The sequence below is a fragment of the Anolis sagrei genome, chromosome X (assembly GCF_037176765.1).
Source record: "Anolis sagrei isolate rAnoSag1 chromosome X, rAnoSag1.mat, whole genome shotgun sequence".
NCBI lineage: Eukaryota > Metazoa > Chordata > Lepidosauria > Squamata > Dactyloidae > Anolis > Anolis sagrei.
This window is the reverse complement of record NC_090034.1, coordinates 29668594-29684112: the sequence shown is the minus strand read 5'-3', so window position 1 is coordinate 29684112 and position 15519 is coordinate 29668594. Positions and strand designations below refer to the sequence as shown.

General features: G+C 47.0%; 1 protein-coding gene across 3 annotated transcripts in view; it reads left to right on the top strand.

Moving 5' to 3' along the window:
• USP30 (ubiquitin specific peptidase 30) overlaps positions 1–15519 on the top strand; it is a 29100-nt gene that overhangs the window by 6359 nt on the left and 7222 nt on the right. The window contains exons 4-7 of one of the 3 annotated variants that reach the window (XM_067473056.1): positions 4588–4691; positions 13849–13996; positions 14511–14596; positions 14717–14776. In XM_067473056.1, coding sequence (XP_067329157.1) covers positions 4588–4691; positions 13849–13996; positions 14511–14596; positions 14717–14776 — 398 coding nt within the window. Of the gene's footprint in view, positions 1–4587; positions 4692–13848; positions 13997–14498; positions 14597–14716; positions 14777–15519 lie in introns of all 3 variants that reach the window. The other 2 variants (XM_067473055.1, XM_067473054.1) reach the window with 2 other exon arrangements.

The window sequence follows — 15519 nt, the reverse complement described above, 5'->3', positions numbered from 1 at the left end:
GTACTATTTGCATATGGTCTCTGATTGGCCAGCCAGAAACATTCCAAGATTCTGAGGTGACAAGAGGAGAGGAAAAGGCCAGAGGCTGTGTCAGAAAATTACCAATACAGACCAAACTTGGCACATAGAGCCGGCAAGACCCACTTTACATCCTACCGCAGTTTGGAGGAGAATGGACCATGGATGATGGGACTTGCAGTGCCATCACTCACATTCTGAGACCACTGTGACCTTCATCAATGACTGATGAAGATCAAACTTGGCACACAGAGCCCCCATGACCCACTCTACATCCCGGTGCTGTTATGAGGAGGATGGACCATGGATGATGGGACTTGCAGTACCTTCACTCATTTCCTGAGACCACAGCAACATTCATCCAATTATCAATAAAGACCAAACTTGGCACACAGAGCACCCATGACCCACTCTACATCCTACTGCAGTTTGGAGGAGGATGAACCATGGATGATGGGACTTGCAGTACCATCACTCACTTTCATCGAGGGCTATAACCTCTTTCACAGAAACCGAACAAAGGGGAGAGGAGGCGGAGTAGCCTTATATGTCAAAAACTCTTATGCTGCAGAAGAAATGCATGACAGCAATCCGGGAAACCAGCTTGAAAGCATCTGGATAAGAATCAAGGGAACTGGGACTCAAAAAGATCTTGTTGTAGGAGTCTACTACAGACCTCCAAGCCAGGAGGAAGAACTTGATGAAGTCTTCTGCCAACAGTTGACCAAACAGGCACAGAGAAGAGATGTAGTAGTCATGGGCGATTTCAACTATCCCGATATTTGCTGGAAAACAAACTCAACCAAGAGTGCAAAGTCCAACAAATTCCTCGCTTGCCTTGCAGACAATTTCATGGTCCAGAAGGTAGAAGAGGCAACAAGGGGATTGGCTACTCTTGATCTCATCCTAACAAATGTGGAGGACCTGATTGATGCGGTTGAAGTGGTAGGATCCTTAGGGGCAAGTGACCATGTGCTCCTGCAATTTGAGGTACAAAGAAAGGCCGAAACTAAGACAAGTCAAACCTGCATTTTGGACTTTAGGAGAGCTGATTTCCAAAAAATGAAGGAAAGACTGAGCAGCATTCCGTGGACACAGATACTAAAAGACAAGGGAGTTACGGATGGATGGGAGTTTCCAACCGTGCCAACAAAAAGAAAAAATAGGACAAGTGCAAAGAAGCCAGAATGGATGTCCAAAGAACTTCTAACTATGCTGAGACACAAAAGTGACATGCACAAGAACTGGAAAAAGGGAGAAATCACCAAAGAAGAATTCAAACAAATAGCCAACACCGGTAGGGAAAAGGTCCGCAAGGCTAAAGCACAAAACGAGCTCAGGCTTGCCAGGGACGTTAAAAACAATAAAAAGAGATTCTTTTCTTATGTCAGTAGAAAAAGGAAAAACAAGGAGGCGATAGGGCCTCTTCGAGGAGAAAATTGGGCAATGCTGACAGGGGATAAGGAAAAGGCAGAACTACTTAATACCTTCTTTGCCTCGGTGTTCTCACAAAAAGAAAGTCATCTTCAACCTCAGCAAGACGGAGTGGATGAGGGATTTGAGGACATCCAACTCCAAATTGGGAAACAAGTCGTACAGGAATACCTGGCCGCTCTAAATGAGTTCAAGTCCCCAGGGCCAGATCAACTCCACCCCAGAGTATTGAAGAACCATTGGCAACCATCTTTGAGAGTTCTTGGAGAACAGGAGAAGTTCCAGCAGATTGGAGGAGGGCCAATGTGGTCCCAATCTTCAAGAAGGGAAAAAAGGATGACCCAAACAACTACCGTCCGGTCAGCCTCACGTCAATACCAGGCAAGATTCTGGAAAAGATTGTTAAGGAAGTGGTCTGCAAACACTTAGAAACAAATGCGGTCATTGCTAATAGTCAACATGGATTTATCAACAACAAGTCATGCCAGACTAATCTGATCTCTTTTTTCGATAGAGTTACAAGCTGGGTAGATGTGGGGAATGCCGTGCATGTAGCGTACCTGGATTTCAGGAAGGCCTTCTTTGACAAGGTCTCCCATGACGTTCTGGCAAGGAAACTAGTCCAATGTGGGCTAGGCAAAACTATGGTGAGGTGGATCTGTAATTGGTTAAACGGACGAACCCAGAGGGTGCTCACCAATGCTTCCTCTTCATCCTGGAAAGAAGTGACGAGCGGAGTGCCGCAGGGTTCCGTCCTGGGCCCGGTTCTGTTCAACATCTTTATTAATGACTTAGATGAAGGGTTAGAAGGCATGATCATCAAGTTTGCAGACGACACCAAATTGGGAGGGATAGCCAACACTCCAGAGGACAGGAGCAGGATTCAAAACGATCTTGACAGATTAGAGAGATGGGCCAAAACTAACAAAATGAAGTTCAACAGTGACAAATGCAAGATACTCCACTTTGGCAGGGAAAACGAAATGCAAAGATACAGAATGGGGGATGCCTGGCTCGAGAGCAGTACGTGTGAAAAAGATCTTGGAGTCCTCGTGGACAACAAGTTAAACATGAGCCAACAATGTGATGTGGCGGCAAAAAAAGCCAGTGGGATTTTGGCCTGCATCAATAGGAGCATAGTGTCTAGATCTAGGGAAGTAATGCTACCCCTCTATTCTGTTTTGGTTAGACCACATCTGGAATATTGTGTCCAATTCTGGGCACCACAATTCAAGAGAGATATTGACAAGCTGGAATGTGTCCAGAGGAGAGCGACTAAAATGATAAAAGGTCTGGAGAACAAGCCCTATGAGGAGCGGCTTAAGGAGCTGGGCATGTTTAGCCTGAAGAAGAGAAGGCTGAGAGGGGATATGATAGCCATGTATAAATATGTGAGAGGAAGCCACAGGGAGGAGGGAGCAAGCTTGTTTTCTGCTTCCCTGGAGACTAGGACACAAAACAATGGCTTCAAACTACAAGAGAGGAGATTCCATCTGAACATGAGGAGGAACTTCCTGACTGTGAGAGCCGTTCAGCAGTGGAACTCTCTGCCCCGGAGTGTGGTGGAGGCTCCTTCTTTGGAAGCTTTTAAACAGAGGCTGGATGGCCATCTGTCAGGGGTGATTTGAATGCAATATTCCTGCTTCTTGGCAGGGGGTTGGACTGGATGGCCCATGAGGTCTCTTCCAACTCTTTGATTCTATGATTCTAGTCTATGATTCTATGATTCTGAGACTGCTGTGACCTTCATCCAATGACTGATCTAGACCAAACTTGGCACATAGACCTCTCATGACCCACTTTACGCCCTGGTGTGTTTTGGCTTGGGATGGACTATGGATTATGGGACTTTCGGTACCTTTGCTCAATTCCTGAGACCACTGCAACCCTCATCCAATTACCGATAAAGACCAAACTTTGCACACTGAGTCTCCATGCCACACTCTACATCCTGGTGCGGTTTGGAGGAGGATGCACCATGGACAATGGGACTTGCAATACCTGCACTCCCTTCCTGAGACCATTACAACTGCCAACAATGATGGATCAGGATCACAATTCGCACAGAGAGCCCGCATGACCCACTCTACATCCTGGTGAGGTTTGGAAGAATTTGGAGATGGATGATGGGACTTGCAGTACCATCACTCACTTTCTGAGACTGCTGTGACCTTCATCCAATGGCTGATCAAGACCAAACTTGGCACACAGAGCCCCCGTGACCCACTCTACATCCTGGTGCACTTTCGAGGAGGACAGATCATGGATGATGGGAATTCAAGTACCTCCACTCCCTTCCCAAGACTGCTGCAACCCTCATCTAATGACCAATCATGACCAAACTTGGCACACAGAGCCCCCATGACCCACTCTCCATCCCAGTGCTGTTTGGAGGGGGGCGGATGATGGGTGATGGGACTTGCAGTACCTTCACTCACTTCCTGAAACCACAGCAACACTCATCCAAATACCAATAAAGACCAAACTTGGCACAGAGAGCCCCCATGACCCACTCTCCATCCTGGTGCAGTTTGGAGGAGGATGGACCACAGATGATGGGACTCGCAGTACCTTCACTAACTTCCTGAGACAACTGCAAGCCATATAAATAACTGATAAAGACCAGCCTTGATATACAATTCCTTTCTCAAATAACCCGAGCAGCGCAGGGGTCCCCAAGCTAGTATACAATAAATACAACATAACAATTTAAACAGTTAAAATAATAGATAAATAAATAATATAGTAATAATGTGGTATAATAATAATAATAAGCCACATAATAATATAATATAATATAATATGGTATAATACGGTATAATAATAATAATAATAATATAGGATTATTTAATACTGCTTATATTATAACTGTAATAATAGTATGATAATCATAATGTCACATAATAACAATCTCAATGAATATAATAATATGGTATTGCAAAATAATAATATAATACAGTAACATAATATTATGCCAGAGTATAATAATAATATGTCACATGATAATAATTATAATATACAAAGAAATGTCCTGAGACATCAGTCGCAAGAAGAGCCTGTCATTCAAAGAAAATAATTGTTATAATATATAATAATCATGATGATGGTTTTTATTATTATTATCCTTATTTCAAGCTCTGTCTGGCGCAGAGGCAACGGAGGAGCACCTGCTGGATGCCAGCAGCTTGTTGGAGGCCCTGCGAAGCCACCGGTGGAACATCTCCTCCTTCGAAGAGCAGGTGGGATGTATAATACGGGACACTTGAGCTCATCAAAACCTTATCAGCATATCTGTTTGGGGGGGAACAATGAATATGCTTATGAGCCTTTGAATAGCCGTGCCTCTAATCTGGGACTTTGGTTGTGTATCAATGCTTGCCAGGCAGGGCCCTCCTTATCCGCTTGACTGTTGATCTAAATTATGGCTTCATAATACTTTAATATATTATTATAATGTTATAATATTATTATAATATAATGTTGTTTGATTACAATAATATAAAATATAATATTAGTAATATTATAATAGGTTCTTGTGGGTTTTTTCGGGCTATAGGACCATGTTCTAGAGGCATTTCTCCTGACGTTTCACCTGCATCTATGGCAAGCCTCCTCAGAGGTAGTGAGGTCTGTTGGAATTAGGACAATGGGTTTATATATCTGTGGAATGGCTGGGGTGGGGCAAAGAGCTCTTCTCTGCTGGAGCTAGGTGTGAATGTTTCAACTGACCACCTTGATTAGCATTTGAAGGCCTGGCTGAGCCTGGGAAAATCTTATGTTGAGAGGTGTTAAGATGTGCCTGGTTGTTTCCTCTCTGCTGTTTTGCTGTTGTAATTTTAGAGTTTTTTAATACTGGTAGCCAGATTTTGTTTATTTTCATGGTCTCTTGGAGAGCCCAGTTGAGGTGGTTCAGTTCATCTTGGAGGAGGTGGGGTTCGCAGATTCTTTTTGCACAGTCTGCCAAGGCTTTAATGGTGCTTCTTTTTTGACTTGGGTGATGGTTGGAGTTTTTATGTAGATATCTATCTGTGTGTGGGGGTTTTCTGTAGTCGGTGTGACCCAATTGTTGATCTGGTTTGCGGATAATATTATAATAAATAATATATAATATAAAACATTATTATATTGTATTATATTATTATACTATATTATATTATATTGGTATTATATAATAAGGATAATAATCTATAATAATATACTGTATATATTTGAGTATAAGCCGACCCGAATATAAGCCAAGGCACCTAATTTTACCACAAAAAAATATGGGAAAGCGTTTTAGTATAAGATGAGGGTGGAAAAAGCAGCAGTTACTGATAAATTTCAAAATTTTAAAAACCTCCCTCACCCACCCCCCAAAAAACCCACCCCATTTTTGTTGACTTAGGAACAAAAAAAATAACACACCTTCTCTTGCTGACTTCTGCAAATTTAGGGCTTTATTTTCTTTTGTAAAAAAATATGGGGGAGGAGTGGAATAGATATTGCTTCTTCCTCACCAGAAAGATCACTTCTTGTTTCTTTGCAAATAAAAAAAAAGCCAGGAAATTAGTTGAGTTTGAAAGAGAGCCACACAAACAAGGAGGAAATGAAACATATTTCCTTTCCCACCTTCCCTCCCCTTTGACTCAAATGGAATAATAGTAATTCCTGCAGATTTGCAAGAATCTCTCTGGAGAAGCGGAGGAGCGAGGGAGGATTTGGAAAAGAAAACACATTCCACTGCTTGGCTTGACCCGATTATAAGCCGAGGGAAGCTTTTTCAGCCCCAACATAAACAGGCCAGCAGAATGTTGGATAAGTGAAAAATTTGAATAATACAGAGGGATTAAGGAAAAGCCTAATAAATTATAAGTTGCTTACCTGTAACTGTAGTTTCCTGAGTAGTCACCTATGAATTTGCACACATGGTATTCCTGCGCCTGCGCAGATCAAACTTCGGAACCTTCTAGAATTAAAAAATGATATTTATGACATTGCCTGGCCCCGCCCCCCCTCCCCCCTCCCCTCTCGAGTATATATAGCCCATGCGGGGCCAGGCCCCCTCAGTTCTCTTCCGCCTAACAGCAGAAGACGGAGGCATGACACTCGAGGGGAGGAAGGGCGGGTTGTGCAAATTCGTAGGTGACTACTCAGGAAACTACAGTTACAGGTAAGCAACTTATAATTTCCTGTCGTAGTCAACTACGAATTGCACACATGGTAGACTAGCAAGCTACTAACCGTGGACGGCGGGCGTCATGCCACCGCTGAAAACAAAACCGATCTCCCAAAATCTGCTGCTCTCCTGGAAACGACATCCATCTTGTAATGCGATACAAAGGAGAACGGCGTCGTCCAGATGGCAGCTCTGCAGACTGCATCCAATGGCACACCTCTCATGAAGGCAACTGACGTCGACACCGCTCGGGTCGAATGGCCCTTAACCTGCTGAGGCAAATCCTTTCCAGACAGTTTGTAACATAACCGGATAGCAGACACCACCCAAGAAGAAAAACGCTGGGAAGATACTGGCATCCCCATCATATCCTTACGGTACTTAATAAATAATCTTGGCGTTTTCCTAATTTCAGAGGTTCTGTTTACATAAAACGCCAGTGCTCTACGAACGTCCAGGCAATGCCAACCCCTCTCTAAAGGCGTTGTGGGGTTCTGAAAAAAGGAAGGGAGAACAATCTCCTGAGACATGTGAAATGTCGTAGCAACTTTGGGAAGAAAAGCAATGTCTGTGCGCAGTACAACCTTATCTTTATGAAACTTAAGATAAGGAGGATCAACCCGTAATGCGCACAATTCACTGGCCCTCCGAGCCGACGTTATGGCCACTAAAAAGGCCACTTTCCAAGAGAGATATGATAAATCTATCGTCGCTAACGGCTCAAAGGGAGGCCTCATCAAAACTGTTAATACCAACTCCAAACTCCAAGAAGGGGAAACAGGGGTTATACAAGGCCTAGTATTAGCAATACCCCTAAGGAAAATCCTAACCATCGGATCTCCAAAACACGAAGGGAGACCCGCTTTTCGCCGAAACCAAGAAATGGCGGCCAAATAACACTTCAAAGACGAGCCTGAAAGGCCCGCATCTAACAAAGAAACCAAAAAATCAAGTATTAATGAAATAGAAGCTTCCTCGGGCGCAACACCCTTTTGCGCCGTAAAAACCCTAAACCTGGCCCACTTGTATAAATACGATCTTTTTGTAGAAGGTCTATGAGCCGCCTCAATAATAGCGCGGACCGGTCCAGATAGGTCAGAAAAAGCAGTTAATGGTTCGGCAACACGAGCCACGCTGTCAGTCTGAGCTGATGCACCTCGGGGTACAACACTTGGCCCCCTTGAGACGTCAACAGATCCGACCTGTGACGAAACTGAAGAAATTTGCTCCGTGATAACTGGAGAAGGGGGGCAAACCAGGGCTGACGGGGCCACCAGGGCGTCACCAGGACGCAATGCGCGTTGTCCCTTCTGATTTTTGCAACCACCCGAAGTAACAGAGGGAAGGGGGGGAATGCATAAACTAGTCTGCCTCCCCAATGGTGGAGGAACGCATCCCCCAGGCAGCCTATCTGTGGTATCGGATGGCAACGGGCGCAAAACAGCTGGCACTTGGTGTTCTGAGGAGTCGCAAATAGATCCACCTCCGGTGCGCCCCAGAGTCTGAACAGATCGAACGATACCTCCTCGTTCAGGGACCACTCGTGGTGGGCCATAGGATTCCTGCTCAGCACATCCGCGAGACCGTTGTCCACCCCCGGGAGGTGAGTGACTACCAGGTGTATCCCCCTGCTGATGCACCAATTCCATATCTCTAGACACAGGTCTAACAAAGGTCCTGAGTGAGTGCCCCCTTGCTTGTTCAAATAGTACATCACCGTGGTGTTGTCGGTGAGTACCTGGATGACCTTCCCTGACACCACTCTCTCGAAAGACTTTAGACCCCTGTCCACTGCGAGGAGCTCGAGCACGTTTATGTGCATGCCGGCCTCGTTTGCGGACCACACCCCGTGCGCGATTAGGCCTTGAGAATGTGCCCCCCACCCCGAAAGGGACGAGTCTGTAGTCATAGACCTGACAGGAGATGGAGGCTGGAAAGGGAGGCCCTGGCAAACCCAACACTCGTCCATCCACTCCGCAAGGGAGTGCTTGATATTGGACGGGATGGAAAGTCTGGTGGACGGGTGGTCCCCGAGGGGGTTGAACACTGAGAGAAACCAAAACTGGAGGGGCCGCATTTTCAGCCGAGCGTAGGGGGTAACAGCCGTGGTCGAGGCCATGTGCCCCAATAAGACCTGGATCTGTTTCGCAGTTATTCTGGGGGCAACGACAGCATGTCTGACTAACTCTCGCAACTTGCTGAAACGGTCTGGAGGAAGGTAGGCCTTCTGGGAGACAGAGTCCAGCAGCGCCCCGATGAATTGAATCCGTCTGGTAGGCACGAGAGAGGACTTCTCCGGGTTGATGACCAGACCCAGGGACTGGAGCAAAGACAAAATGGTAGAAACGTGATGTTCTAGCTGCTCAGGGGAGCTGGCGACCACCAGCCAATCATCAATATAGGGGTACACCGTTATTCCCCTGGTGCGGAGGTGGGCCGCGACCACGGACATGCATTTAGTAAACACCCTGGGCGCTGTCGAAAGTCCGAATGGCAAGGCATTGTAACAATAAGCCTGGTGACCAATCATGAACGCCAAGAATCTACGGTGATGCGGAACTATAGAAATATGAAAATAAGCATCTTTTAGGTCAACCGTAGCGAACCAGGCGCCCTGGAATAACAACGGCATGATCATAGACAAAGTGACCATTCTAAATCTTTTTGGAACAATATGTTTATTGAGGGATCTGAGATCCATAATGGCCCGGAAGCCCCCACTTCGTTTATTCACCAGAAAATATCGTGAGAAAAAACAGTATTGGAACATAACAGGGTTAACAACAGAAATGGCCCCTTTGGCTAACAGGGCTTGGACTTCCGCTGACAAGGGCAGGGAAACAGGCGTGGATATGGGCTCTCCAGTAGGAGGTACACTCTCAAATTCAATCCTATAACCATTTTTAACAATAGAAAGAACCCATTTATCGGAAGTAATTTGTGCCCAAACATCGTAAAACGGGGCCAATCTCTCATAGAACAATGGAAGAGGCGGGCAATGTGCCCTGGTGGACTCAACCGGTAAACAGGATGATAGCGAAACGAAGGAGCAATTGCCCTCCGGTTGAGTCGCCCCAGATTCCACTCCCGTGTCAAACCCGTTTCTTGGAGGCGGGTTGGGTTCTAGGTTTGTTTTGGAAAGACTGGAATTTGGATCTGGCTCCATAGGGAGCTCTCCGACCAGTTTGGAATCTGGAGAAACCCGAATTACGGTTCCTGTAGGGGCCCGCGAACGTATTTGAGTAGTTTCTGCGGAAGCCCGGGGACTGCTGTTGCTGCCATCTAGGTTTTGATTGGGTACTTGGCTGCCACGAATAGCCAAACTTGCTCGCCGCTTGGCGAACCTCCTGTTTGCTTTTCAACTTTTCGTCTGTTTCGGGATTGAAAAGCCCATCCACATGTAGTGGAAGGTCTTCTGCAAGGGCTTTACCCTCTTCCGAAAGATTGGCCGCCCTGAGCCAAGCATGCCTCCTGATGGAAGTGGCAATGGCAAAAAGATTGCCTGCTGCCTCGGCCAAATGCTTGGCAAAATCTTTCTGGAAGCGCGCCAACACAATGGCTTCCTCCTGCAGGGCCTTAGGGAAGCGTTGGCTATCTGGCGGCAAGGAGTCCAAATAAGGTAGGATCTGCTCCCACAGAAATTTTTGATAGCCACTCATGTAAGTGGCAAAATGGGACATCCTTGTGAACAATCCCGCTGAGAGATGGGCCTTCCTTCCCAATGCGTCCACCTTTCTACCCTCCCTATCAGGGGGGGTAGTCAGGGCGCCCTTCTGACGCTTAGCTTTGGCGACCTCAGCTACCACCGTGTTAGGTCTAGGGGGATTGGAAACCCATTTCGCGGATGACAAATCAATTCTATATAGAGAATCTACCCTTCTGGGAACAGCCGCCACCAGCGGGGGGGCTACATCAGACACTCTGGCCAATTTGAGTAGGTAAGGGAGTGGAGGCAATGCAGTGGGGGACACGATGTTCTGCTCATCCGAGGGGAACATCGGGTCCTCCACGTGTTCAGACGGCTTTGGGGCCGGCAGGTCCAGAGCCTTTATCATTCTGCCAACGAGGGAAGCAAATTTATTGAAATCAGGGGATCTGTCCATCGTCTCGTCCGCAGCCCCCGCAGCCTGGGCAAGATCAGGGGAGTCAGGGGCCGAGTCGTAGTTGTCAATGTCCTCGGTTCTATGTCCAGGTTCCTGTCCCTCTAAGTCCTCTGGCTGGACATCAGTGAGCTGCAGCTCCCCTTCACACAGCATTGGGAGAAGGGGGGTGTCATGAGTGGAGGGAGGGACAGTGTTTGCTCCCCTACCTGATGACACATTCAGAGGATGCGCCCCCTGCAGAGAGTTGCTGGACATCACAGTCAAAGGCCCCTGGGGAGGGAGAGGGGCAGCCGGCGCCGTGATCCTTTGCACAGGAAGGGGCATGGCCGGTGTAGATGACATCGGAAAAGGTGGTTGAGGAGGCCCCATTGTGGGCACAAAAACATATTGCCCCGTTGAAGATAGCTGCCAGAATCCCTGGAAGGGCAGGGATGGGGGCGCTGGAGCAGGCATCCGATGTCCCCTGCGTGAGGAGGATCGGGACCACCTCGAGCGACGCCTCCTTCTGGAGCCTCCTGAAGAGGAGGAGGATGATGAGGAGGACGAAGAGGGAGATCTGCGCCGACGGCGTCCGGATCCCCTGGAAGATCGCGAGGGGGAGCGTGCACGCCTCGCCCGCCGGGAGCCGCGCCGCAGCGGCTCGAGACGCTGCACCATTCTCTCCTCGCCCCCGCCCTCGCGAGCGGCCGATGCCGCGGGAGGGGAAGTGTGCTGAGGCGCCGCTTCTCCAAAGATCGAGGAGGAGGGGCCAGCCATCTGCACTGAGGGCGAGGCCACGCCCTCTCCCGGAAGTGGCGCCGGCATCGAAGGCAGCAGCTGGTCACCAAGCGCGCCCTCGGTATCGGGAGGGGCCGCTCCTCCTGCCTGCATCCCTGAGTCTCCAGACATCGGAGGGGTAAGGGCAGGCATCGGCAGAGGCAGGTCCGCCTGCCTCTCGCTCTCGAGAGGCGCTGACGCCGAGTGCGTGAGCGCCACTTCGCCAGACAGCGCCGACGGCGGCAGGCTTCCAATGCCGAGCGGCTGCGCCGAGCTCGAAGGCTGAAGGAAGGAGAGCCGCGCAGCCTCGAGAGGGGGCGCTCGCTCACAGCGCTGCTGCACGGGCGGGAGGCGAGTTGGAGGTGAGTGGAGCGCTGTCTCGCTTCCCGCCTTTTTGCCCGGTCCCGAGAGGCCCGGAGAAGCCAGGGCGCCATCTTGGAGGGCAGCATCCTTTGCCTTCTTCACTTTCTTTTTGGCAAGTCCGCCATGTTGTGGCAACTTAGAGCCTGGTAAGTTGGGCGGCCTGGCAGTTTGGGCCGAAGGCGCTGGCGGGAGAAGGGCCCTTTCATACAATGCTGCTTTTAATCTGGAGACCCTGTTCTTTCGGGTCTGGGGAGTGAAAGATTGACAAATCTTGCATGGTTGAGCAAGATGAGCCTCTCCCAGACAGGCCAGGCACAGCGAGTGTCCGTCCGTGTCCGGGAGAGTATTTGGGCACTGAGTGCACCTCTTAAAGGACGTGGTCGCCATCTAATGGTAAAAGGGCGATCTGTCAAACAGCCGGTTGGGAGTAGGCAAGAGGAAGGTCAGAGAACAGTCCGAGTCAATTAGCCAGGCAAAAGACAAGCGGAGAAGTCAGGTACAGTCCGGGTCAGAGAGTTAGAGAGAAACGAGGGCCAGTCCGAGTCAAAACCAGTAATCTACCTACGAGTCAATCACGAAGAAGGTTCTCTAGTTGATCGCTGGGCGGATAAAGAGAACTGAGGGGGCCTGGCCCCGCATGGGCTATATATACTCGAGAGGGGAGGGGGGAGGGGGGGCGGGGCCAGGCAATGTCATAAATGTCATTTTTTAATTCTAGAAGGTTCCGAAGTTTGATCTGCGCAGGCGCAGGAATACCATGTGTGCAATTCGTAGTTGACTACGACAGGAAATGTCAAATTACATTATGGTTTTACAAATTAAGCACCAAAACAGTATGTTTGAAATCTAAGACACCTGGAAGACCAGAGTTGGGAACATACTGATATAATAGTCTCTAGAATCCCATACTGAGCATAGAGGAATGGCAACACTGGAAAACCAAAGTTTGCTAAGCACTAATATTGGTCTACTGTATCCAGAATCTCATCTGGAGCTGGGTGGCTCTCTGTTGGGAGGGCTTGCTTGTGCCTTCTGGCCTAGCAGAATGGGGCTGAACTGGATAGCCTCTTAAGGAAGGGGGTCTCTTGCGTTTCTAGGATTCTATGCCTCTAAGTATCCTTGCTTGGTTTAGAAGAGAAGGAGGAGGAGAAAAAGACCAGAAGTGCAAGTTGATGCAAGGCCGTCAGAGGTAAAAGAGGGAGGAGGAGGAAGAAGAGAGAGTGCTGGGGAAGAAAAAGGGAGGAGAGAGGGGATGATCTGGAGCAAAGTGTGTGTGTGTGTGCAGAAAAAAGGGGGTTCCCCCACCCACCCGGCCAGGTAAGGCAACAGGACTTCTCTCCCCACTTTCCTTTCTTCCAGCCACGACCCTTTTCCCCTCCTCAGTTTGGAAACAAGGCTGGGTTGGAGAGAATTCTCCAAAGCAGGAGAGCGAGGCTCTGTGTGTGCCAAGAGCAGAGGGAGAGAGGAGAGCCATTGAGTTTCCTTTTCCCCTCCTCGCTTCCTTTTTTACCTCCCATTCCTCTTTCTCTTTTGATTCACTCCCCTTCCCTCTGGAGGTGCGCTTTCCTCCTCCTTCTCTCACCTTTTGGTGCATGGGTAAAAAAGCCACCCGCTCTCATGAGCACATATCAAGGGGTGCAACGTTTCCAGTCAGCCACATGAGGATATCAGATAATACAGTGTCGGATGAGCAGAGCTCGGATAAATGAGACTCTACTGTATTATTATTATCGTAGTCAATTGTATCATTATATTATTATGATTATACTATATTATATTATTGTAATGTTGTAATTATGTAATAATATATAATAACAATAATATAGTATGGTAGTAGAACTGTGAAATTTGGGAACGCAGGAGTCACATGTTTGAAGAAACAATGACATGGATATGCTGATGAGGCTTTGATGAGCCATGCTTCTAATCTGGAACTTTGGTTGCATGAGCGTCAATGCTCACCAGGTTGGAAGCTCCTTATCCGCGGTCTGTTAATCTGAATTATGGCTCCATTAGGACGCCCACGAGCTCTTCCACGTCCTGACAGCCTCCTTGGAAGACGAGTGGGATCCCCATCCTTACCACCGAGTGGTGCCCCTCTTTGATGTCCAGGCCCTGCAGGAGACTGAAACCCCCCCAAAGCAGATCCTTTGCAGAACTCAAGGTAAACATCTGTCTGTCTGTCTGTCTATATCTTTTGACTTGGTTGGTTTGTAATATGACACAACAAAGGCAGACTTTCAAAGGCCCCTCCTTTCCGAGCGTTACAACATTTATATGTCGCCCTTGTCACCTTGAAGGGGTCTCAGAACAGCTTACAAGTTATATGTAAATACAATATATTATATTATTAGCATAGCACAATATTAGTACCATAATTCCCATATTGTACTATACCACAATATTATCATCATTGCACTATATTATATTATAATGTTGTAATATTATATAATAATATAAAGTAATTCTAATAAAAATGATAATAGCAATAATATAAAATGTAATAGTAATATAATAGATAATATATAAAATATATCAATAATAAAATGATAATATAATAACAATAGTAATATGATAATAGCAATAAAATAAAATTATATAATAATAATAATAGAAAAACTAATAAATAATAATAATAATAGAAAATAATAACCATGCCTTTGGAGTTTTTTCAGCAGTCTCCCTGCAGGCTTCCTGGAGGCGGCAGCACCCTTTCCATGGCAGGTTGGCCAGCAACATGATCTGCAAGCGCTGCAGGCATCAGGTATATAATAATAATAATAATAATAATAATTACATCGGTTGGAGGTAGATGGCACTATTTGATCTCTCCCGACAGAGGGCTAGCCACTTGTCTCTCTATTCCTTCCGTTCTCCCTTCCAGAGTCCACTCAGATATGACACCTTTGACAGCCTCTCCCTGAGCATCCCAGCCACTGTGTGGGTAAGCCTATTATTATTATTATTGTTACGACACAAAAACACAGTATAACACAGCAAGTGAGATATATATGCTGGATTTCGTATCACAAAATCACAAGTTGAACACTTCCCAAGCGTTTAGGACTGTGTGATGTATTTTCTAATGTTGCGCGCAGATCCAAGTAAGGTGGCCTTTTGCAGTTGACAGATCATTATTTTGTCAATGTTTATTGTTTCCAAATGCCGGCTGAACTCTTTTGACATGTTACCCATTGTGCCGATTACCACTGGGACCACCTGTTTATGCCAGAACCTTTGCAGTTCGATTTTGAGGTCCTGTTAATGGCTAGGTTTTTCCTGTTGTTTTTCCTCAATGCGGCTGTCACCCGGTATGGCAACATCAATAGTCCAAACTTTTTTTCTTTTCCACAATCCTGATGTCAGGTGACAGGTGTATTGTGTTCCAAAACTTTGTCAGTCTGGATTCAAAAGTGCCTCAGTATTTTTGTGTGTTCATTTTCCACTACTTTTGCAGGTTTATGATCAGTTCTTAACTACTGGCAGGTGGTACTTGTGACATAAGTTCCAATGAATCATTTGGAACACATAGTTGTGCCTCTGTTTGTAGTCTGTCTGTGCAATTTTCTTGCAGCAGCTGAAGATATGATCCATGGTTTCATCAGCTTCTTTGCACAGTCTGAATTTTGGGTCATCAGCTGATTTTTCGATCCTAGCCTTAATTGCATTTGTTCTGATGGCTTACTC